This window comes from Mugil cephalus, chromosome 10 (genome assembly GCF_022458985.1).
Source record: "Mugil cephalus isolate CIBA_MC_2020 chromosome 10, CIBA_Mcephalus_1.1, whole genome shotgun sequence".
Taxonomy (NCBI): Eukaryota; Metazoa; Chordata; class Actinopteri; order Mugiliformes; family Mugilidae; genus Mugil; species Mugil cephalus.
In genome coordinates, this window is record NC_061779.1 from 12,111,653 (window position 1) to 12,135,345 (window position 23,693).

At 41.0% G+C, this 23,693-nt stretch overlaps 1 protein-coding gene across 10 annotated transcripts in view; it reads left to right on the forward strand.

Moving 5' to 3' along the window:
- Positions 1-23,693, forward strand: part of shank3a (SH3 and multiple ankyrin repeat domains 3a) — a 131,439-nt gene that overhangs the window by 38,700 nt on the left and 69,046 nt on the right. For all 10 annotated transcript variants that reach the window (XR_007113519.1, XR_007113518.1, XR_007113520.1 and 7 more), the window contains 4 exons: positions 12,554-12,662; positions 13,166-13,317; positions 13,940-14,107; positions 18,236-18,352. Coding sequence is in view for 7 of the 10 variants with exons in the window: in XM_047595644.1 (XP_047451600.1) it covers positions 12,554-12,662; positions 13,166-13,317; positions 13,940-14,107; positions 18,236-18,352 (546 nt within the window). In the remaining 3 variants the exon portion in view is untranslated. The remainder of the gene's footprint in view (positions 1-12,553; positions 12,663-13,165; positions 13,318-13,939; positions 14,108-18,235; positions 18,353-23,693) is intronic.

The following is a 23,693-nucleotide window of genomic DNA, read 5'->3' on the forward strand; positions in this document are numbered from 1 at the left end:
CCACTCACTTGTGATTGGTTTTATTTTCTTTTGGCCCTGGCTTGTAAAGTGCTGTTTTGTTTTACTTTACAGACGCCTAATTGCTCTTCATAACCTCACTTTACTGCGCCCACTCAGATGTGTTTATCGGAGTGTTGCTGTCTTTCTGTGTGTGACTTCTGTAAGAAACTGCAACAACTAAGTGAGAGACAATGATTTGCCAGATTAGAGAACAGGAATTGATTCTGTTTTGTTCAGTATGCTCTGAAACCAGGCCATGTAGGACTATAGCCCCAGGCTGTTCATAATCCACCATAGTAAGCTCTATGTGGGTCTCTGCTTGTAGGTACTACTAATATCAATTATTTGGGCTTCGTTATTTGGTATGTGGGTGTAATTTGTTGTTGTTAGTTAATTATATAATTGCATTTGCCTGTACCACGTCCTTACTCTTCTTTAAACCAATGCATGTCGTGTTGTTGAGCTTTGATAGATGATTCCTGTCACAAAGTCTGGGGGAATTCACATCTCTATAAATAATTTGCGACGTTGGAAAAGGTTGAGCGACACCTGGTTATGAGGCAAGGAGATGCCTGCTTTAATTTCTCAGCTTTTGCATCCACCAGTCCCTCTCTGACTTCTATAATATGGATGATGCAGTCATCTCCGCATTCCCAGAAATGTCTGTGCAGGAACAAAAAGAAACAGGTACACCACAGCCACATGTGTGCATGTATCAGAATGGAAAGTGTATTTAATTTTTTCCCCCCTTTTACAGATATTATTTACAAAATCTCATCATCTGCATCTGATGGGATATTTTAGTCCACACTCTTTACCACCGATGTTTTCCTGCATCCAGAACCTGCAGTTTGGCTGCTCAGACTGTACAGATCACACTGAACAAAGACACATGACTCCAGCTCATTTTGTAAAATGATAATTCCAATAAAGTTTATTGAAACCAGTTACTTTGTTCAGCAATGCCGGGTCTACTGGTTGGCTTAAGCTTAGACCTGAACATATGCCCGCAGATTAAAAAAAAAAAAGGCTTGCAGTATTTGAATTACCGTAACTCACCAATGGACAAAAATTCAAAGTGTGGCTGAACGCTGGGAAGATCATTTTTCTGGATAAAAAGCTGTTATTACGGTAATCCTGATGCACCGCTGCTGTTGGCTGCAGGGTGGGAAGTGACGCAAGACTGGGGAGCTCCAGGATGAGAGAGTTGTTTGGAGGAATTTTTTGGTAAAAATGAAGTTAGTTAAACCCTTGAGGTGTCACGAAGGTCTTCCAGACAAAACCACAACTTCCCAATGTTCAGGAACACTTTGAATTTTGTCAATAGCGCAAACTACTGTGAGTTACAGTAATTCAAAAACAGATCGATAAGCACTTTTCTCTTTGTAGCAACAATAATACTGTTTTATATATAAATGACAAAAATGTCAATTTGTTTATTCGCGTGCGGCACCTAATGAAACTAATTCCGTGTTGTTACACCACTAGGATTGTGTATTCAGCCCTCCATCTTGTTTGGAGGTGCTGTCTTCATATTGTTACACCTACTTGCCCGGGTTGATTTTCAATAGCACACTGAGCCTCTCACTAACTCGAAACTCATCATTTTAGGTCAGGAGTAATAGCAGACTGTAAACCAGGATGGCAAAGGCATAAATTACAGTGGGAGTTCTGACCATCACTGGGCTGAATAAATACACTGCCTTCATACCCCCTGTCACAGCCTGGAGCTTGCTGTCTGCCCTCTTTGCTCTTTCTGTTGACTTCAGGCCCGTTTGCAGCCAGGTTCAAAACGTAGGGGGAAGATCCTTCTTGCATGTACTTTCAGCTTTATTTTGACATCTGTTTTACGTGTTTCCATTTTCTAGTCCTACTTTACATCTGGTCTGTGTAGTTGTGTTTCATCCTCCAGCGCAGTCCCCCCGCTGTCTACTTGCTTGTGTCCTGGTGTCATTTTGAAAGCACATGACTGGACCTGATTCAGCTCTTCCTTTCTCTGTACTCTTTGATTCTGATGACAGCATGCATTCCCCTCGCCCTCCCTGACAACGCTGCTTACGAACCCAAACACTCAGAATGACGCAATCAAACCACAGCATAGCTAATATTTCATATGGCCGAATCATAGTTACTGTTTCACACACCCACGCAATGTTGTCTTTCTTTAGGTCACAATGGATCTTAAACAGCTACTATGTACAGAAATATGTGATTATATATATAATCACTGAACCACTTGCACATTGTAGGCACTTTTTTTGTTATACACATCTTGTTAATGAGTGTCCTTTCACACAGATTGCCTGTGTCCCCATGTAGTAATAAACAAACACACTCACATATTTGTGTGTTCCTGTTTATTCCTTTTTTCCCCCAATAATCGGTTTGGCACGTAAGCCAGAACTCAATTGTCCTCACGGAAGAGACAATGCTGGACAAAGCTATGCTGCCAGTGTGGCCAGGGTGTTCAGCACAATGTGTTTCGGGCGGGGGTCCCATGCAATAAGCCCATGCTCTGCAAGTTTGTGCGTGTGTTGTTGAGCGGGAAAGAGGCTGTGGCTTTGCTCTGCTTTGTTCTAGCCTTTAGCCAACCGATTCAGAAAGCTCCCACTGTCCTGCCTGCCAAAACTGTACTTCATCAAAAGGAATACTAGATATTATACAGCGCTAAAACACATTATTCCGTGCTTCTGAAAGGGATTACTCAGGAGGCACCATGCTGTTACGTTCAGAGAGAGCTACCAGGAGCCGGGCTGCAGAGGTTAGACACTCAACGCACCACTGCTAAAGTGACTCATGAGATCAGGAGTAAATGCAGGTTACTCTCACAGTGGGGCTTTGCAGTTACCCTTCAGACACTGTTCTTATTTAATTACCCATAATGCTGACAGTATACAGAGTAGTTGGTAGTGTAGAGTGTTTTTCAGCTTTGAATCTTCTTTATGCACTCGTGTGTCATCATAGATCATGTTCTTTATCTAGAAATATTGTCGTCACGTGTCAGCTGGGGTCTGCTTACGGTTTCCTACTGTTAAAAAAAAAAGAGTTGTCCCAGGCTCTTTTGAGATAATTTTGATAAATTTTGGCAAAATATAAATACAATTTAACTGATCAGAAAAATGTGGTTTCTCATATTTCGTCTCGGAGGAATTGCACAACATTAACATGCACCACTGTGTCTTGTTTACATGGTTTTGAAGTAGTAATGGGCCAATAACAGGGTAACCATGCTGGTATGTGCATGCTGTGTCAGCGTACGGCTTGGATCCAGGCTTTGAAAAAAATTTTGTTTAAAAAAAGGAAAGTCCTTCTTTTTTTAGATTATTCTCTTTGTTTGACTCTTTTTCTTGTTATCATTGCTTTCAAAAGACACCAACCCCTTCCATAGACTAAGCAATCAGAAACAAATTACTCTTGAAGGACTCTCTAAAATGCTAAATGTCTAAAATGCCAGCAGGAGACTGAAGGGAGCACGTTATTTAGAACACCTATTACATGAAAAGAGATTGGACTCATTCCAGATCTCCACTGGAGAGGTGTAAAAGTGAACTATGCGTTATGCAGAAACATTTACCGTGAGTGATATGTTGGGCGATGTTGCCATGGCAACATCACCCCATCACTGTCTTTGAGCATGGGCTTCATACTGCGCTCATACATCATAGGTAAAATGTGTTTAGCGTGCTAAAGTATAAATTGGAGCGTGTGTGTATGTGCATTTTTGTGTGTGTGTGTGATTGAGTCCATTAAATTTCATTTTAAAGCTTCCAGTGCTTTTTATTTTTTTGCAATGTTGGTCTTTGCTAAGCTTGAGAGTGTATCAAATTACTCAGCGATTTATTTTGCTGCTATACAGTAAAGGTTGAAGAGCCCCCTCACAGAAAATCCTATTCCTTGGGATCAAACCCACCGTCTGTCATACTGTATATTGGTCTTTTTGTAGCTGAGAGCATTACACTTTAAGCCTGTTAGGTATGGATATTGGAGATTACTGAAGCTTTCGCTCTCCCAGACAAGCGTGCTGTGGGCTGAGGGCCAAGCAGACATAGATAGAGGCAGGAGTTCAGTACTTATAGACACACAGACAAACACAACAGCAGTCATCAGTCTGCTTTAAGAGGAAGTGGCAAGCAGGAGCTCTGCGTCTCCAGGGATTTTTAACACCCACATTAAACCAAGAGGGGTAATTAATGCCTTGTTTTAATGGTCGGCTTTACTAAATCCAAAACAGTCAGTATAAAAACAAGTATAGTTTTAATGGATAAACATAGCTTTAATATAAGTTCTTCACCGAGGGATTAAAAAAGTGACTTTGGAAAGTTGGTCCGAAATTACTACTGTGGTACAGCAATAGGGATTTCGATCCAACGTCATAAAATGACCTTAAAATATTCGTGCAATTACTTTTTTTTTGCCGATCCGGATGATTTCGATTGATTTTACTGTTATTTTGTAACCGTAGCCGCTCACATTTGTTGCTCAAAACCAACATAAGAAAATGCTTTGTGAGAAGTCTCCAAAATGAAACTGGACAGCAATCACTGGCAATAATTACTAGGTGTAGTATAATATATCTGGCAAATTATGTCCTCTCTTTCAATGTCAGAGGTAAAAGTAAGAGCAGTGGTAGTGAGTCACAAATACACAATAAAGCATCATAATTATTTTGCCAAGTGCTATTTTTTGCTTATTTGCAACCAAGTAAAATTAAACTCAACAATTCATAGTGTCAGTTTAATTTCAGTGTATCACGATCCATCACTATACCCACACTGACAAGAAGTTTGTGGTTGTGTTTGGTGTTGTGTGTTCAATTCCTTCTGTAAGTACTTGAAGCTGTCGATAATGACTGCTTTTAGGATGCGATCCTTTCAATCGTAACACATCACGATACTCACAATACACTGATGGAAAAGACAGATGGATGGATGGATGGATGATTACAGTCCAGGCACCGAAACCTGACTCAATGGTTCACATTTAGTGTTTAGGTGATATTAATTCATGCTGTATTTTATTTATTTATTTATTTTTTAAGAAGTCATACATTAAGTTACCTCTTAAGTTACATTCTGGAGGGCTGTCAGATAATTTTGGCGACATTGTTTTGGCCTAGTTATGGCCGACGGTAACTATTTGCGTTCCAATAACAATAAATCAAACGTAATATTTGCAATCTCTCCTGTCATCCTTTTAACGTCCGGTCGGATGCTCCAGTATTGTATGGCTAACATTACTTCTTAGTAAAGCTCTTAGCGTTAGCGTCTTTTATTTACGTTTATCATAGTTGAGAAGACCTCAACCTAACTGAAACGGAAGCTAATCCACTTTTCCACATAAGGGTGTACTCTAGTACAAAGCCGTTGGAGCCGTGTTGTTTAAAGTACCAAAAGGTCATACTTTAGTATAACTATAGTTTTTTCCCGCACTTGAAATCAGCTCCGTATAAATATCAGGACAACTAATTTCTGGCCACACGTCAGTGTCTGTGGGCCATTTGTTATTTGGTAGCTGGTATGAATCATTGTCGAGTCCAATTGTCCTTAATTTGATTTGATAATCCACATTTTCCCCTATGATTCAAACTAATCTCCATGCTCAACTGTCACTTTTTGCCACTCAGTGGCCGTAACCATGGAGACTTGCTGTGACTCGCTGTGACATCATGTACATACCCTCCATTACACACTAACTTTTCTTGATATAGGCAGGCAGGATGTTTTTGTCATAGGAGATATGCAGTACCTTTTATTGGCTTTAACATTGAAGAGGACCACGTCTCTCCTGTAAATAGGATGCTGCTGCTTTCATTCCATGTCATTTCATGTCATGTGATTTCTTCTAGCCCTTTTTTCCCTCTTCTTTTAACGTACTACTCTCTTCCATTTCTACCCCTCACGTGGCTCCGTTTTCTTGTGTTTCTGCTACAAAACGTCATCGTGTTGCATTTTTAATGAAAACGTGCCTTCGTGGACCTTCCTACTCTGCAATGAATCCATGAATTATAGAATAAATGGACAAATAAAAGTAGCGTAGTTTTTCTTCCTTCTAATCAGTGAAAGTTAGTAAAAGGAGAAGCGCCGGTTTTGATAGTGAACCTGAGTCAAATGTAAGATGCAGCAGTGTCTGCTTCAATGTTCCATCTCGTCTGCTCAGTTTGTTTGTACTTTTGCCAAGTCCTTAAAGTGCATCTCTGTATGCTTGCATGGCGCCTCTTGTTTTCATCTTCCTTGGATAGGGTGCTGAGTGAATAGACTGTATGCTTCCTTTTATTTTCAGGGGCTGCCTTGAATCAATAAGTCCGTATTTATACTACACCTTCCACCAAAACTCATTTGTGTGGACTGCATCAGCTTCACTGCTTATCATCATATTTTAAAACCTCTTTTCCACCTGCTTGCTTAAAAGGTCGATTGTAAATTATGCTTTCTTACTGAGCATGTCTATTTTACCAAAGTCTATTATTAAAGCTACGTTAATATGGTCTGCAAGAGAATATACCTTTTAAGAAAAACTCAACCATACAGTCATCATGTACTCTGATGCTAAATATGTTAATTTGCGTTAAAAAATTGCGGTACTTGTCTTTGACAGAAACATTATGCTGCAGCTCAGATGTTGCATAAAACTGAGTGTTGGTAATGTTGCCAGACTGCCCATGTATCTAACAGGGTTTTGTGTCTCACTCAGTTTGTGTGTCTAATTAAAATGCAGTGCCCCTGCAGCAGGACGGCCTTTGTCCAAAGCATCGAGGAGACGAGGGTCAAGGCCTGCCTGCTCTTGCTCCAGCCTTTATATAAGTGACTGTCAACAAAGACCAGATAGACAGACAATCAGGAACACTCTGTGCCAGATAAGGATGTTTGTGTTTGCCGATGTGACTGCACACAAGAAAAGGCAGTTGTCCATTTTAATGTTTGACAATGCTACAATACGTAGTAAAAAATGCCTATTTTTCATTTCACAAAACATAGCGAGCCAATGCTTTTGCTTTTATGTATTTTACTCCCTCCAAAGTGTAATTAATTGAATCAAATTAATCACAACAGCCGCAGCTGTTTTGCTCATCCACGAATCTCAGTGACACTGTTGAATCACATTCATCAGACCATCAGTCACTGTCATGAATATTTTCCACATCAAACTGAATAAAAATGACAGCTTCCCACTGAGTAGGTGCATTGTACCTGATGACTTGGAAGCACAAAGCATGAGTCAGTTGTGTTTTTACCACAATACGATCAGAGGCAGGTTTAAACATCTCCTTTGTGGTTACCCTATGGAATAGCAAATTTCATTACAGAGTGCAGGAGGTGAGAACTTCTTCTAATGGACTCTAATGGACTACATTTAAGTGTATCTCCCATATAGATGTTCAATAATGTTTCTGGCACTGACATCAAGACTTGACGGGGTAGAGCACGACGCCCATGTGTGCTTCAGGTTCTGTCCCAACTGTGCTCCTGTCTTGATGTCAGACCACCCCAGAGCATCCTCATGACCCATTGCACTGCCTCACCGTGTTTATTGCCTACGCAGTCGTGACTTTTTAGAGCATGTGTGCATTTTATGGGTCAGTTCATACGAGCACAGTATATGATCCTCCTGAATAGGCGTCACGTTTGTGAGCATTGTAATTACTACTCATCCATGGCAAAGTGAACTGCAGGCCAGCTGTGAGGGACCAGGGGCTATGCAGCCATGTGGTAATGAGTGTAAATATGGGGCAATGGAAGTGTCTGACACACATAGGTGCATCCTATATATGGCGTGATATTTGTTCCTCGTTCCTGAGCTCTGTGTGGGATCACGCCACACATGAATACACATGAGCTATTGAACAGGGCATTTGTGAACCCATGGCAAACCACTTTATGAAAGGAGGCATGAAACCAAGAGAGAAAAGCTGCAAAGGGGAATCGGAGATGTCGCTGTAATTTCTGGCCTCCTCTCCGAGCTTTTATCAGGTAGTCACAGATAATCCCCACTAAGGTGGAAGAGACCAGAACGTCCTCAGGGAACTGAACTAAAAAAAAAAAAAACTTTTAGCCTCTTTTTCTTTGATTGGTGGCCGTGCAATAAGTCCAATATCCACATGTGACACAAATGCATTCAATATTCACAATCCTTAATTAATCAGGGGTAATTCCCACCAGTCAGTTGCTTGTCAGTGCAGTGAAGCTGGGCCCCAGTATCCTGGAGGTTCCCAGGAAACCCTGACTGTTGGATAAATAGTGTTTTACCACTTCCTAGGGTGAATTTAAGCAAACCTCCTCCCCTCTTCACAGCTCAATAGCTAAATAGTTATATAGTTAACATTATTATCCAAACAGTATAAAGCAATTGGTGCAGTTAAAGTCATTTTAATCATATGCAGAGCGGATGAGGACACCTTGTCCCAAGAATCAGGCTCTGCAGGCTAGTTTCTAGGTTGGTGTATTGCCATAGATTCTAGGAGTTGATTATCGCTGCTGTTTCTTGTTCTGCTGCACCGAGATGAGACATTTTCTTTCATTTCTTCCTTTCTCTGTCCCTTTTTATTGTTCATCTAGCACTGCAGGGGTTGTTCATCCTTTTGGCTGTAGTGTATGACCTAAAATTCATAGGCCACCAGTTAAATGTTTAGTAAAACTTCAGGACAATCTCTGCTGATGATTAAATCTGGATCTGCAAAGCGTTGTATTCTTTGAGATTTGGGGTCTGTCTAATAATGCGTAAAGGTGAATCCTGTAAGCTGGAATATCCATGAGATATTATACAGACTTTTACTCTTTAGCTGTTTTGCCTTAAACTGATAAATTGTGACAGAGTAAATGAGATGGAAACAAAGCACTTCGCACTTAGGAGGAAGTGTGAGATCCAAGGAGCAATTCAGGTGTGAGGTATGGCATTGTAGGACCAAGTTTTTAAAGATGCTACATGTTGTGAGAAATGTGGCAGACAAGTCGTCACTGCAATGTTTATCTATAGGCCGTTGAAGAGAGAGCTGTCCTCTCATTGTTCACAAATGTGTACAGAATGACTAAAAGCACATATTTCCTTTGAAATATGAGTTATCTTAGATCAGGCCCTTAAACCACATTTCTGCTGTAGCCCAGTTCGGCCAAACCAAACAAGACACGGTAGGTACACTATTGCTATCTGGAAGCCGTAATATGCCACTAAATCCTACAGAATAGAGTTTTCCATTTTAATATTTGGTGACCTTGGCTTTATATAGGCAGCAGTTTCCCTAGTTAAACTCAATATTCCAGTTTATTTCGGGTTTTTAAAGCATCTTGGAGGATTTTTGATTTAGCCCACCACAGTTGCTTTTGTCCTTGGATCAAGCTCTCCTTGGTGTTGAGATCCGGGGGTGGCAGGGCTCACACATTTGCCTCGGGGAGTTTCAGGACTCCTTGTTATTTTGGTTTCTGAAGATAGACAGATAGTTCTTTAAGACACTGGACGTACACTACTAGTCAAAAGTTTGGGCACATCTTCTCACTCAATTCATTCAAACTTTTGACTGGTAGTGTGTGTTTGGGGTTGTTTTCATACTGCAGAATGGATTTGGGAGTCACCAATGCTCTGATGGAATTGGTTGATGGATGAGAATCCAAAATGCCTGCAGCTTTTACCCCATACTGTGTGGCGGAGCAGCTCACCGCACATCTGTCATTTTATTTCATGTCATTCTTTCATGTGTTCAGGTGTGCTTGGGATGCCTTTGCTTCATGGTGACCGACTTTGTTGTGATGTCATGTGAGAGGGCCCTTTACCAGTGAAGTCGTGTGTTGTGGTCTTACAAATACATGATCAAGGTTATCTATTTAGTCTGTTTGTTTAGTCTGCTTGTTAATTACCACTAGCCCATGAACAACAAAACCAAACTGGCAAATAAGACTGGTAATAAAATAATGTTCATTACTATTTTAAAGGCAACTTTTGTACATTCAGAGACTTCCCCTAAGCAATAATTGTTCTAGAAGTACATGTACACAACCCCTTCCCCAACATTGAGCTCAGTCATATGTATACTCATACATATACTATAATAAAACTATAATAGTTTTTTTTATGTTAGTTTGTTTTTGTTTTTACATTTAATTTTTATTATTTTTGCTACAGTCAGTACATTTTCCTGTGTAATAGGATGATTTCATGTACCGCAACTGTATGATTTACCTTCCATGTCCCAATCATCTACTTCTTAATTCTTAATGCTTTTTTTTATCTTTTCTGCTGACACTGTAGGATTTTTATGTCAGCGATTTTATTTTCAACTTCTTCCGTGTGCATAATGTGGCTTCTTACTTATTCAGGCGATGCAACCTGTCATTATATTATTCTAAAATGGAAAGAGTACCACATCCACCCTGCAATGACTAATCGACTGTATGAATGAATGGCAGCCAATGAGAAAGGGTAACCACATTCATATATGAATGACACTTGGTAAATGATGGAATGAATTGCAGATAGACTGGGCAGCTACTGCGGAAGAAGAGTTCATCCTAGTTGCCAGTCTTTGCCAGGCACTGGCATGTGGTTGCATGATAAATGCAAATGAAAATGCAAAAGATAGACCCGTCTACTATTAAGTGATTGCTTCTGAAAGTAATATGCAATCAGTGCACAGACGGTTGAAATGAAATGATCGACACTGATCCCTTTGTACCCAGTGAAAGCTTTTCTCTGAAAACGAGGAAGGTTTTTAACTCGGGAAGAGTTAAAAAGAATTGCTGTATATAAAGAAGAAGCCTCCAAAGGAGTGCAGAGATTCAAGTCTGAAGGATTTTTATATCGCCAAAAGATCATGTCAGGGCATTCGTGGAGGTGTTTTTAAAATTTGAGTTGTAAATAAAAAAAAACTGTTGTAATTATTCATTAAAGTGTATTTTTATACAAAAGGCGTGAACTCATTTTGAAAGTCTTTACTGAGGCAATAATTCAACTGAGAGTGTTTCCTCCAGGTCTACGGCCGTGAGGGTGCAGGGTTTGGAGGTTAGAAAAATAAGAGTATATTAAGAGCCTCACCAAAGCAAATATATCATTACAAAGCTTTTTTATCAGTCCTCTGTTCAACAGGCAATAAAACACACATCAGATCCAGCTGCTCACTGGCAAATCATCCCCGAGCCTCTTCAAGGCATTATCCTAGGTATTATGCAGGACACACAAACGCACTCATGGACACACACACACACACACACACACACACACACACACAGACACAACCTCAGTGCTCTTCCCACTCATGTGTACATTGGCTGGCAGAGCCTTCTTTGTATCCCATCACCATAACAACTGCCTCACAGAACCTGTGAGAAAAAAAAAAAAAAAAAGGAAAAAGCCGAAGTGAATTCCTCTCACTCAGTTTGACTTGGAGATGGTGAGAGCAGCGGTCGGCAGCAGCTCCTCGCAGCCTGTCAGCGCGGCTTGTGTGTGTGTGTGAACAGAAGCAGGCTTGTAGAGGCAAGCGAGCTGCAGATGACTTGGTGTGAAGAGAAAGGGGGTGTGTGATGTGAAATCCGGAAGGTGTTGTAGAGTTTTCGGGACGAGGGATATTCAGTATACGATGCTGCACATGGTGAGTGTCGAACTGCTGCTTCTGCATTCTGTTCTCGTTCCTGCACGTGAGTGAACATGCTTGTAAGTAATGCAGCCAGCCTTCATTAAGTTGTGTTAAATTGCAATGTGTCTATGTGTGTCTGCAGGCTTTTGCACGTGTGGATGTTATGTAATGAGGAACCTTGAGAGAATGTCGGAGTAATGAAAGTTCTTGGTGAATCCCATTTGGGACCCCACAGATATTGTGTTATTTAGCTGTCGTCCATGTTCACTGGGATTTTATGTGCACTATCAAAATGTAGTGCAGTTATATTAATAATTCCATGCAGTCTTCTGCAGGTCTCGTGCATATATATATTCATTAGCTTCATTTTGGCTGTGCAGTTGTTTCTCAGATTCTCAATACAAGACTGAGTCTTCAGACTATTTCTGTTGTAGAGTCTAAGGGCTGGTGAGTTGCTCACAGCTTCATTTATCACTTTATACTCTACAGGCTTAAGCCTGCTTTAGTAAAGGTGATGAATATTTTTAATCGTAATGCATGAAGGAAATTAAGATTATTTGTGTTTGCTTATGGGGTTTTCTAGGTTGGGTATGGTATTGTGTGGGTATATGCAGGTTTGTGTATTTATTTGTTAGACACAGTGGTGTTCAAGTGTTGCTCTAAGCCACACTTCACTGTTATAACCGTTACATTTGATTTTATTTTCTTCATTCCAGTGAAGAAGGTCTTCATTCCTGTTACTTTACTGATCTTTTCCCATCTTCCCTTTGAGCTGTGTTATAATAGCTTGTATGTCTTCTGCACATGGTCCATTTGCTTGCTATGACAGACCAGAAATAAAACCTTCAAACACAGAAGGAGAGGGCATCTACTTTAGCTTTCATCTCTGAACTGCATTATTAAACATCCTCATCCACATGAGCCCAACATCGCCCAATCACAGCTGTCTCTTCCTCTACTCCCCCTTCACGCCGTTCCCTTCTCTCCCTCCATTAGGCAAACCTGAAGAAGTTTATGGAGTACGTGCAGCAGAGGAACATCGAAAAGGTCTCAAGGTTCCTGGAAAAAGGCCTGGACCCCAACTTCCATGATCCAGACACGGGCGGTGAGCAAGTCCCTGCTAAGAAATATCCCATATCTATCTGCTTATTCCTGCCTTTTTCCAACCTTGATTTGTCTTTTCTCTGGTACTTTCTCGTTCCCTCAACTTCACCCTAAATGACCATGTATGGATTTTCTGAAATAAGCCTTCTGCATGCGGGGTAAAGCTGGATTACTCTCTTTGCTAATCTCCTCATGTATATGCAAATGTTTGTCCGGCCATAAAAGAGATTTCCCTGCTGGGTGACCTGTAGTCTGGCAGATGAGCTGTGAATCGAAGGGAACATGGGAATAAGTTGGTTTAACACCAACAGGAAGCAGCCACTTAGGCTGACTGAATGATGGCAATAACCAAACAAGGCACTTTTCCAGATGTAGAGTCACTGTAAACGTAAAACTGCGCTGGGCTTCCAGTGCTGAATGGTCGATTTTTGAGAACAATGCACAATAAGTGGAGAGTACGTAAATATTTAATATTGTTTGTTTTCTCATCCCTGGCTTTTACAGAATGTCCTCTAACTCTGGCAGCACAACTAGAAGGATGTGCAGAGCTCATCAAGGTTTTGAAAAGTGGAGGGGCACATCTGGACTTCAGGACAAAAGATGGCATTACTGCCCTGCACAAGGCCGTGCGCAGCAAGAACCATACAGCACTTATAGTGAGTAAAACATACGCACACACAGGCACAAGCCGACTCCTCTTTTTCATTTTTGACTGTCCAACTGCCTCCTTGCAAACTTTCCCTCTGGAAAAGGAGCAATCACAGGCAGGCAACCTCTGGCAGCAGGTGATTAAGCAATTGAGTACAGAGGGTGCTTGAGCAACTATTAAATATGTGCGCTTAACATGCCCTCATTGAATAGGCCAGCATAACCAGCGAATGGCCTTGCGTGCGTCTGGTTTGAGGAGGCTTGTAAACCTAAATGAAAAGGTTTATATGAGTCATGTAATTGATTCCCCCGTTGAGCCGGAACTGTTGAAATGGGTAATTTCCTTTCAATTACGACATTGTTATTATCAAAATTTTCAATGTCCCTGGGCTGTGCAGCATACGTAAGCTGTTGCTTCTTCTGGTGTAGTAAATCTATTAAAGCTTGCACTAGGTTGAATGTTTCCAGTAAGTCCATAAAAGCACAATTTCAATTAAGACGTCCTAATTACCGAGATGCAGTGACGTCTTCGCAACCACCACTAGCGCTGCCGTGTTGGGGTTTCTGAATTTTTTTGTGGCACAGCATTTATCATGTCTAAACCCTCAAGTTTGATATTTCGCCCACTAGACGCTGTTAGATTTGGGAGCATCTCCTGACTATAAAGACAGCAGGGGGCTGACTCCTCTCTACCACAGTTCAATGGTCGGAGGAGACCCCTACTGCTGCGAGCTGCTGCTGCATGATCACGCACAGGTCGGCTGCGTGGATGAGAACGGCTGGCAGGAGATACACCAGGTAACACACAGTGGACACCCGCTGACATAATGAACGTGTAACCCCGACCCCTTTTTCTAAACCCAGCTCTAACCTCAGGCCTACACACCACGTCTGTGCATGTCATATCATAAAAAATATGGATGGTTATGAAATGCAGACACTAATGTCTGATTTTTAGTGCTTCACTGAAGCTGAACTGATTTTAAATGTTTCTTTTGACATGGTTGAACCTCTTGTGGAGAAGGTGGGGTTTGCCATGTCCTGACTGAGAAGGAAGCAATTTTCTAATCCACTGAACTTTTAAACCAGTTTTCACTGTAATCTCTCAAATAAATTATAAAGTACTGGTGAAACCAGTAGTGATATATCCCAATGTGTGATCACTGTCATACATGTGTTTTAGATGAAATGATCTATTTAACAAAAGTAATTAAAGTATTAAATTAGGTATAACATCAAAAGAGCATGGGATCAGTACAGCAGAGGTTTGGTCTACCACTGCAGCACAACTCTCATTTTCACCTTCCTATCCAACATTTAATGCAGTATTGTTGAAATATGGTGACAGTGGGTCACAGTCCTTCCAGGAGACATTTGTGGGGTTGACCTCTGCTCCTCACATGAAAAGGGCCACAGACAGATGTCTGGTTCTCCGTGCACAGTGTCGAACAAAGACTTTTACGAGCAGGAAATGCATTCATACAGAATCTGAGGCGAATCTGCAAAGTTTCTGTTAGGGCAAAAGTTAGAAAGAATAAAGCTCTGCAGAATGTGTGGTTTAACTAGGATATGAATACTTATTTATATATCACTGAGGAGAAAGACTTAAGAAGTCTGTGCGTGTTTCCCCTTGGTTTGTGTTGTTTGGTCCAGTCGTCTTGAAGTTTGAAGAAATGAATGTGTTATTTCATATTATATGTTGCACTTCATGAAGAGACTCTCATTCTGTGTCTGTCCTTTCTTCCATCTGAAGCTGTTATTGGTTTTGTCATTCAGTTTTTTTTGTTGTTGTTGTCTTTTCAGTCCAGCCGATAACACAGACAAATAGCTTTTAAAAAGTAATCTTTGGTGCTTCATTTTTCAAGCTCAGTATGAACATTTAAATAACATCTTGTGCCATGATGTGATGTGTTGACTTGGGGATTTTGACGCAGCAGCTGAATGACAGAGGCATAGTATACATTCCTGAGTAGCAAGTATTATACTATATATTGACTTAATTTGGCACATAAATGCTGAAGAGAAAAATATGCTTTCATTAATTTAACCACCTTAATGTGGACGTGTCCTGAGTGTGGCAATTTCATTTGTGGGAGGAGATAGAATGACACACCGGCGAGTAATTAAATGCAGACTAAATTACTTTATCCCTTAAGCGTATGTAACTCTTCTGGATATCACAAAAGACCAAACGTCATTAACGCGGTTTCATAAATGGTCGATGAACTGTACGAAAACACAATAACACTTCTCGCTTATTTTCTTGCTTCTCGTAATTAAGAAGCAGTGTGCTTCAGAAGTGATTCACCCTAATATTCTCTGTTATTGTCAGACATGTCCAAATTGTGGTCACCCTAGACTGAGATGCTGACACATTGTTACATTTAACAAAGAGACATTGCGTCTGGTTCAGCTGCTGCTCTCTGTGTTTGAAAACCCGATTAATTTCATGTCGCTCTCTATTAACGTAACCTTGCTTAAACCCTTGCTTGACACAAACTGAGGTTTGGAGATTGCAAGCAATGTATGTTCTTGATTTGTGAAGAGTAAACGGAAGAGTACAGGCATGCCCTGCTCTGTGAACATGAGGGATGTGTAGTTTGTGTCATGACTTTGTAGCTTGTTTTTAAGTAGTGACAGAAAGACACATGAGATCTGAAGGATGTTGTCCCGTAAGTTGAACCAAACCAATTAATTCACTGAATATGAAAGAGTGCAAAAGAAATGCTGAATGCCAACATTTTGCTGTAGGGCAAACAAGCAAATCCTGACTAAATACTCAAATGCTGTCTATTGAAATGCAAACCTTTTGAAATATTTTTAAAGCCAACTCAGTTCATCAACCTTCACCATGTTGATATTTGCCACCTTTGCCACCTGCACCAACCTTTTATTATTCGCATACTCTCCGACTTACTCTTTATCTCAGGTATTTGGTCAACATCAGTCCCTGTAAAGGTCTTGCTTTTATTATCATCATCATTATTATTATTATTATCATTGTGAGGTAGGTATCAGTAAAATGAATGTTCCTGATTAGCTGAACTGAGCCACATTGAGCTGTGTATCCTGGATCAAGGCACAATTCATAAAGAAAACCCGTCAGCTATTGTGTACGTGTAGTAATTGTTGCACTGAACATCCCAATTCAATGGAAAATCACATAATTTTAGGTTCAAACATTCTGTGCTGGAAAGACAATAGGCTCCATGCAAGAAGTCAGTCACTTCAACAATTGATATGCACGAGACATTTAAAAGATTTTGTGGCATTCATCGAAGTTTTAATTTCAGTAGTTGATTGAGCGCTATTCACACCGTGACAGCTTCATCGCAGATGACTGTCCAGCAACAACTTCTCTGTAGAGTTACTTCACCTGCTGGGAGCTAAGATATTATCTTGACTAAGATGCCCCCTGTAATATTACTGGAACACTTTGATTCATAAAGAGGTTTTCTGACATCATTCACTCTTTGTCTTTAGCACTTCTCTGATGACACACCACTGTCAGCTGCACAGCTATTATTGTCTGTTTTCAACAAAGCTGTTTTCATGGCTTCTGACTGTTACATGTTTATTCATCTTCTGACTTCTGTGCAATTTGAATTGTTTTTGCAGCATCACATGTTTGTTATTTTTGGATTAAATTTGCCCACACCACACAGACCTTATATTATTTTCTAAGCATTGAATAACAACTGTGATGAACAGATGCCCTCTTGTGAATGGTTGGCTTCGTCGGTTTAACAAGCCATAGCAGGTAATGCGTGACAAGATTTCCCAATTAAGAGACTTTTGCACAGTCATAAGCAAATCTTGGAAAAAAGTAAGAGTCGCGCATACATAGGTGCAATTTTCGCTGTTACTGTAAGAAGTATAATGAAAGAAGACTGTGGTTTTAGATTTTATATGTGCTCTCTCAATATATACAGCTAAGGGTTTAAATGGGAGGAGTTGATTGTTGATTCAGATCATGTTCCTTGTTTCTGAAATCAAGATACTGCATAGTAGATACAATCATCCCTCAGCTCTACACATTTTTACCCCTTTCAACACCTTCTCGCCTCGCCCCTTTCCTGTGTCCTTTCCACCATTAGCATTCTTGTGCTATACATCGCATACAATGGGATGCGCTGCAGAGCTGCAAAAGCTGATAACCAACAACAATCCCACCATCATTTGTGCGCTGTCTCACTGCTGTCACACACTCTTAGCGAGACCGAACACAGGACTGAGAGAACAATTGCTGGGGAGAGTTGTGTGCTCCACTGTCAATGACAGAGGACAAAACCACTGGGTAGGAGGGAGAAATAGCGAGGGAAGATAGAGATTAGATGAAAAGTTTATTGCTCCAGTTATTTGGAACAAAGAAGCGGGGAAAGAGGCACAACTCTCGCCAGAATAACTTCGCAGATTTACATTTACCCTCAGGCGATACAAACAAGATTTCCTGTTCTTTTTGAGACTGATGGAAGTAGCCAGAAGATGGGTTACAGCAGTAGTTTAACCATGACTGGGTTTTCCAACAACTATTCAGGTGATTTGCAGAAAAAAAAATGAGACACCGGTTGTATTTAATAACATTCAAGATACCAATTGTCCAGTTGTATTTAAGGAAGCTTTTAGTTGTTGGACCATGGCAAGAGAAGTCTTTTTCTTCTAATTTGGCCCAACAATTGTGCGGGTTGTTTACCTCACAAAAACACAATGTGCTGTTTTGGTTGCAAATGCCGGATAAAAATCCAACAAGTCATTTATTAACGTATATATTCTTATTTCTCAATAATTAGGAATAAGTTAGAATAGGACAGGATAAGTTAATCCTTCTAATGGACATCCCTTGCTCGGAGATGTTGTGATTGTTTCCTTTGACTTTGTAAGCGTTACTATTACAAAAAGATAAAATTTGTTAATCTATCCTTTCAGGCGTGTCGCTATGGTCACGTGCAGCACTTGGAACATCTGCTGTTCTATGGAGCTGACATGAGTGCCCAGAATGCATCTGGAAACACCGCCCTGCACGTGTGTGCTCTCTACAACCAGGTACGTTTATTTAAACAAAGACATTCAGGCTTGAGTGAAAGTTGAGTGAGGTTGGTCAGTCCTCTGTGCTGTGGCATTCATATTTAATCATTATGCTTTATGTCCAATGCCAGTGTTCTGTACCGATGCAGAGGAGGTGTGACATTCACACAGAAAGGTGATAAAATGGAGGTTATGAAAGTAAACGGGCATGTGACGTGTTTACTGCTTACTCCAGGAATTGTGCTTATGTCCCGTCTCACTCTGTATTGGGTTTATGAAATAATTAAACAAGTAGTTTTCATTGCCTAAACTTTGACCAAATCTCAGCCATTCTAATGATGTTTAATTCAGAGCAACTCAAATACTAATAATGCAATTCAGTACTTCATAGCGATTGCAACGGTGAGCCCTCTAGGTCTCTAAGTCTCTACATGCTTTGCACATCTGATTTTTGGCATATCCTGGCCAATCCTCTCAAGCCCCATCAGCTTAAATGGAAATAATCTATAAACTATCATCATCTCTCCACAGATGTTCTATGCAGTTTAAGTCAGAGCCTCAGCAGAGACATGTCCTGAAGCCATGTTCTTCCTACTGTTTGCTATGGCCAATACTGCTGCTGTCTTTCACCGCTGCTGTAATTATAGATAAATTGTTGCCCCTTTCTCATGTTGCTCTACATTTGAGCAAGTTTTCTTCAAAAGCTTCACTGTAGTTGGATATATTCATCCTTCTTTCAGTTCTGACCAGTCTCTTTGTCCCTGCAGCTGAGAAGTACTCGCATAGCATGATGCTACCACCACCATGCTTCAATATAGGAATCGGCCACCACCCAATATTTCTGCGAAGGTTCTCAGTCATCCAGGTCATGATAATCAAAAAGGCGTTTTAAAAAAAGGCAACTGGACTTGTAGAGGTTTTGAGAAGACGTTTGGCCGCTTATCAGAGTAGCTTCTAAAACTACTCTACTACTACTAGTTGCCTTTGCCATTTTGGGCTACTACCCAACAATTAAGACTGAGCTGTGGAAATACGCCAAGCTTCAGAACTGGTTTTACACCTTTTCCCTGAAAGGGAATTGTCAGGACCTTTAATATCACAGGTGTTCCTCTCTCTCTACACTATGCCCAGGTGTCAAAAAAGTGAAGGGTTCTGAGGCAACTGTGTATATGTGAACTGTTGTCGTTATGTAAGCGTGTGTGTGTGCTCATCCTCCAATGGTTACAGGAGTTCTGTCTGTGCTGCCACATTGAACCTGGTGATGCTCTAGAGTTTTGCTCAAGGTAATTTATGTAACACCAAATGTTACAATAATGGGTCTTTAGATTGGCAGGAGAGTCTTCACATAATGCTTTGCCTCAGTTAGTGTGTATGTTCGTGTGTGTGCATATTCACGCTTCTTTTACCGTCTTTTACCTGCTTTTTGTCACCACTGTATATGATACTTGTTGTGATAATGAACTGAAAGGGGAAATTAAAGAGGACTCATCCAAATGGGAGTGTGGCACTAAAGTGACTAAAGATCACGGATATTTCTCCCATTTGCGCTGTTAATGCAGTTTGGATTAACGCTGCAAGCAGATTCTTTTTTGATGCCATGACAGACGCTTAGACTCTGCCAGTGTGGAGTTCTGTGGGATAATTACTAAACTGTCTAAGGACAGTTGGCACACCATTAGGAACATACCTGGTTCCTCATGGTACGTCTTGTTTTTGTCAACAAATGTTATGAACAGACAAAAATTAATGAGTTAGTCTGCTTATACTTTGCAGCTTTTCTGCCCTGTCTGTTCCTCTCCACATTGAGCCAACAGCGTCTATACCAAAGATATCTTAAGAAGAAAAAAGCAACAAAAAGATATGGACATGTTTGACTTTTAAATACCATGATACTGGTAAGACGTTAATCTGTAAATAGTGAATTTGTTACACATCTTGCATTTTAAATGGTGCTATTAGATATTTATGCTGATGCAAGTAACGAAGGTCATCCACTCCAGCCTCACTGTTTCTAATAGTTTTCTGAGAACCTTAGATGTACAGAATATAACACAAAATAGTAAGATTCATCATTGCAGCTTTGGCTGCATAGGAAATACTTCATTTTGAGTTCCTGTGATGTTGTGGCAACACGGTGCATATTTTAAAATATGAATCAAAGTGTTCTGTATCGACAGAAGCGCAGGGAAACTCTAGGGGAATGAGGCTGTTGAAAAGCACCATATGTCCGTGAAAAACCCAGTGTTACTACGTACAGTGTGGTCATGGGCTGAGAGAAAGATGTAGCTGGGTTATCTGGAAGAGGCTTCTCTGCTGCTTCAGTGGGAAATAGAGTGGTGCTCAGATCATGAGCACCCCACACCCCACCTCTTTTTCTGTCTCTCGCTCCATTTCTCTCTCAAAATGTGTATTAACTTGTGTGTGTTTGCGGTGCGTAGCTGTTTATGTGTGTGCATGTGTGTGGTTTTGATTAGCACAGAATTAGTTGGGAATAAAGACATATCCACTTGCCTTTCGTCACATTGTGGGGACCTGCCTGTTGCAGGTTCCTGTAACATACGCCATTAAATTTTCGAATGAGGACTGGATTTATGTGATGTGTAAAGGTTCAGTTTAATGTAAGTAGTAGTTACAGTTGTGTTATGTCTCGAAGAAATAAATGTCAGTGTAGAGTCATTAGGGTTTCCTCAGAAGCGATGGAAGCATGAATGTGTGTAGAGTGTAATCAAAGCCAGAATGGCTGAATAGTTTCATTTTCAGATACTTGTACAACTTTGTGTTAGTCTTCAGATTGGTAATGAACCTTGACCCAGTTTGTGCATGTTCACACCGATGAGGAAAGCTGTTATCCTGCCGGTGTAAACCCAACACCACATTGAGCTGATTGATCCCAGAAACAGTGTGTCTTAGCAGGGTTCCAGGAGGCCCGAAGCAAGCCCGGCATGGATGCTTTTGTACAATCACAGTAAGAAATGTGCCTGGAAAAATTGACTGGGGAACCTGTAGGCCAGTGCCAAGATCGATAAATCCATCTGGAGAGAGAAAAGTGTCAGAAAGGCGGACACTTTTGAGAGAGTGGGTGAATGAAAAGATATACTGATATCATGAATACAGGAAGCTATTGCCTAGCAGCTATTAACATTTACATACTGGGCTTAGGCAGACGTGAACAGCAGCAGTGAATGAAAGTAAGGCTGGAGCGTTCTACCTAACAGAGAAATCCATGGGAGGTGGTCGTACGAATGGTTGAGGAAAGAGACAGCAGTGATGAGTGAAATTAAAGAGATGTGGCACAAGGCACACAGGATTGTCCAAATCAGTCAGAGCAAGTAAATCTGGTTACAGCTGCATAATAAGCTGTCTAAAAGAGGTGTCATGCTCAGTAGGTATTACACAAAGCATTTCAGTTGTAAATCACGAGTCTTGTTGCTTTACACATTCGTCACAATCTAATGTGCTCAGCTTACAGTGGAGGACGCCAAATCTGCCGCTTCGGTTCTTATGACAGAAGGAATCCTCAAATGTATGAACATGGCTCTGAGAGGAACCATCTGTCACATTGTTTATACATGACTGACCTGCATCATTAGTGTAAAGTACTCGACTTAACTTGCTTCTGTATGCATTCCTATGTAGCTAAAGTAATCACCTATAGCAAGCCGTGGTGTGGACTAGAACGGTTTTCTTAATGAATTCCTATAGGAAGCCTTGGGGAGGCGAGCAAGACAGATGGCCTAGATTGTAATTGGCCTCCGTGTTTGTGTGCGCATCTCTTTGTATTTTCGTGCATCTGTGAAAAGAAAAACTGTGTGAAGTCACTAAATCGCTCAAATTCAAGGGTTCAACTGTTGAGCTACTCGCACGCTCATTCATTTGATTAAAAGACGCATTCGCATCAGCAGACAGAATAACAGGTTGACAGGGGCGAGGAGAAAAGAGTCTACCGTCGCCAGTGTTTTTCCCATGTGTGAGCGTTTGTGTGTTTCTCCATCCTTTCACTCGTAGCAAGTCTCTATTACTCTTGTGCGTCACTTAAACGCTGAGTGCGCCTTCACAATTTCACTTGTAGCCTGTCTCTACTATATCTGTCTGGTGACGCTTCTATATCGTAGACTTAGACAGACTTTAATGATCCACGAATTACTCGATCATAGTAGTAGCACATAAAAGAAACCACAAGTAAAATAAATATAAAATAAGTGTTATCTAGTAAAATGAAATAGAAAGCAGTGTATAAAAGTAGTTGGTAAAACTGTGTCCAAGGTGATCCAGTTGTTTGGTCAGTTGCATAGCAACAGTGGCATGGATCATGTCACATGCTGTTTCCTCGTCCACTGACGGGCAGGGATGTACGCTTCAACGCTCAGGAGCACGTCTCCATCCACCTTTAGAGTCCGGGAGCCGGGCACAGACGCACTGTGGTCCGCATGCACCCAGGTCTCTTCACCACACAAAGCACTGCTCACGACACACTCTCTCTGGGTGCCAGCAAGCGCACACAGTCCATCCATTTTCCTGCCAAAGGCCTCACGTTCCCCATGAGCACAGATGGCACCACCGACCTGTACCTCCTCCACTCATTCACTTTCCCCAGCACATCTTCTGAGGTTCAACTAGAAACTCGGGGCTCACTCTGAACTCCACAGCCGCACACTAAAAGTCCAGAAAAAAAAAAACTAAACAAAAGCAGCACAAAAAGACAAAAACGACCAAAAATCATGTCGGTTGGTTCAAGGCACAGAAAAACAAGAACGAGTCAGACAAAAACAACCAATGACACAATAACTTAAAAAGGTAAAAATCACAGAGCTACTGGCGACATACTGCCCAACAAAAGAGATTAAATATGCGGACACATGGACTCAGAGATCTGAATAAAACACACAAGTCATGCATAGTTAGCTCCTCACAGAGAGTAGCTCTGAAAATGATCATTATGACACTTTACACTGTGTGTGTGTGTGTGTGTACTGCGCATGCAACTACATACTGTAACATATAGGAGATTTACCAGAAGAGGGTGCTTGAGTGCATACACGAGTAGTCTGTCAAACACACTGGGCTTGATGCATAAACCCTAAAACCACATGAACGTTATTAACCGAACCACATGTTCAATTAGTCTTGTTGTGTGTGTCCCTGAAACGTGTGAATCAGTGGTGACAGGAGTCACCAGAGTCATTGTGCTCGTTGTGGAGAAAAGACTCGTCCTATTAATTCTGCTCTCGGTGTTAAATTACGTATCGACCCTCAGCCAGCCGCCACATGGTCACAGAAGTCTGTCTATCAATCTACGGTTTCTTGCCAGAGGGTGGCTGTGCTCATTTGCACACAAACAATATATGGATAATGTCCTACA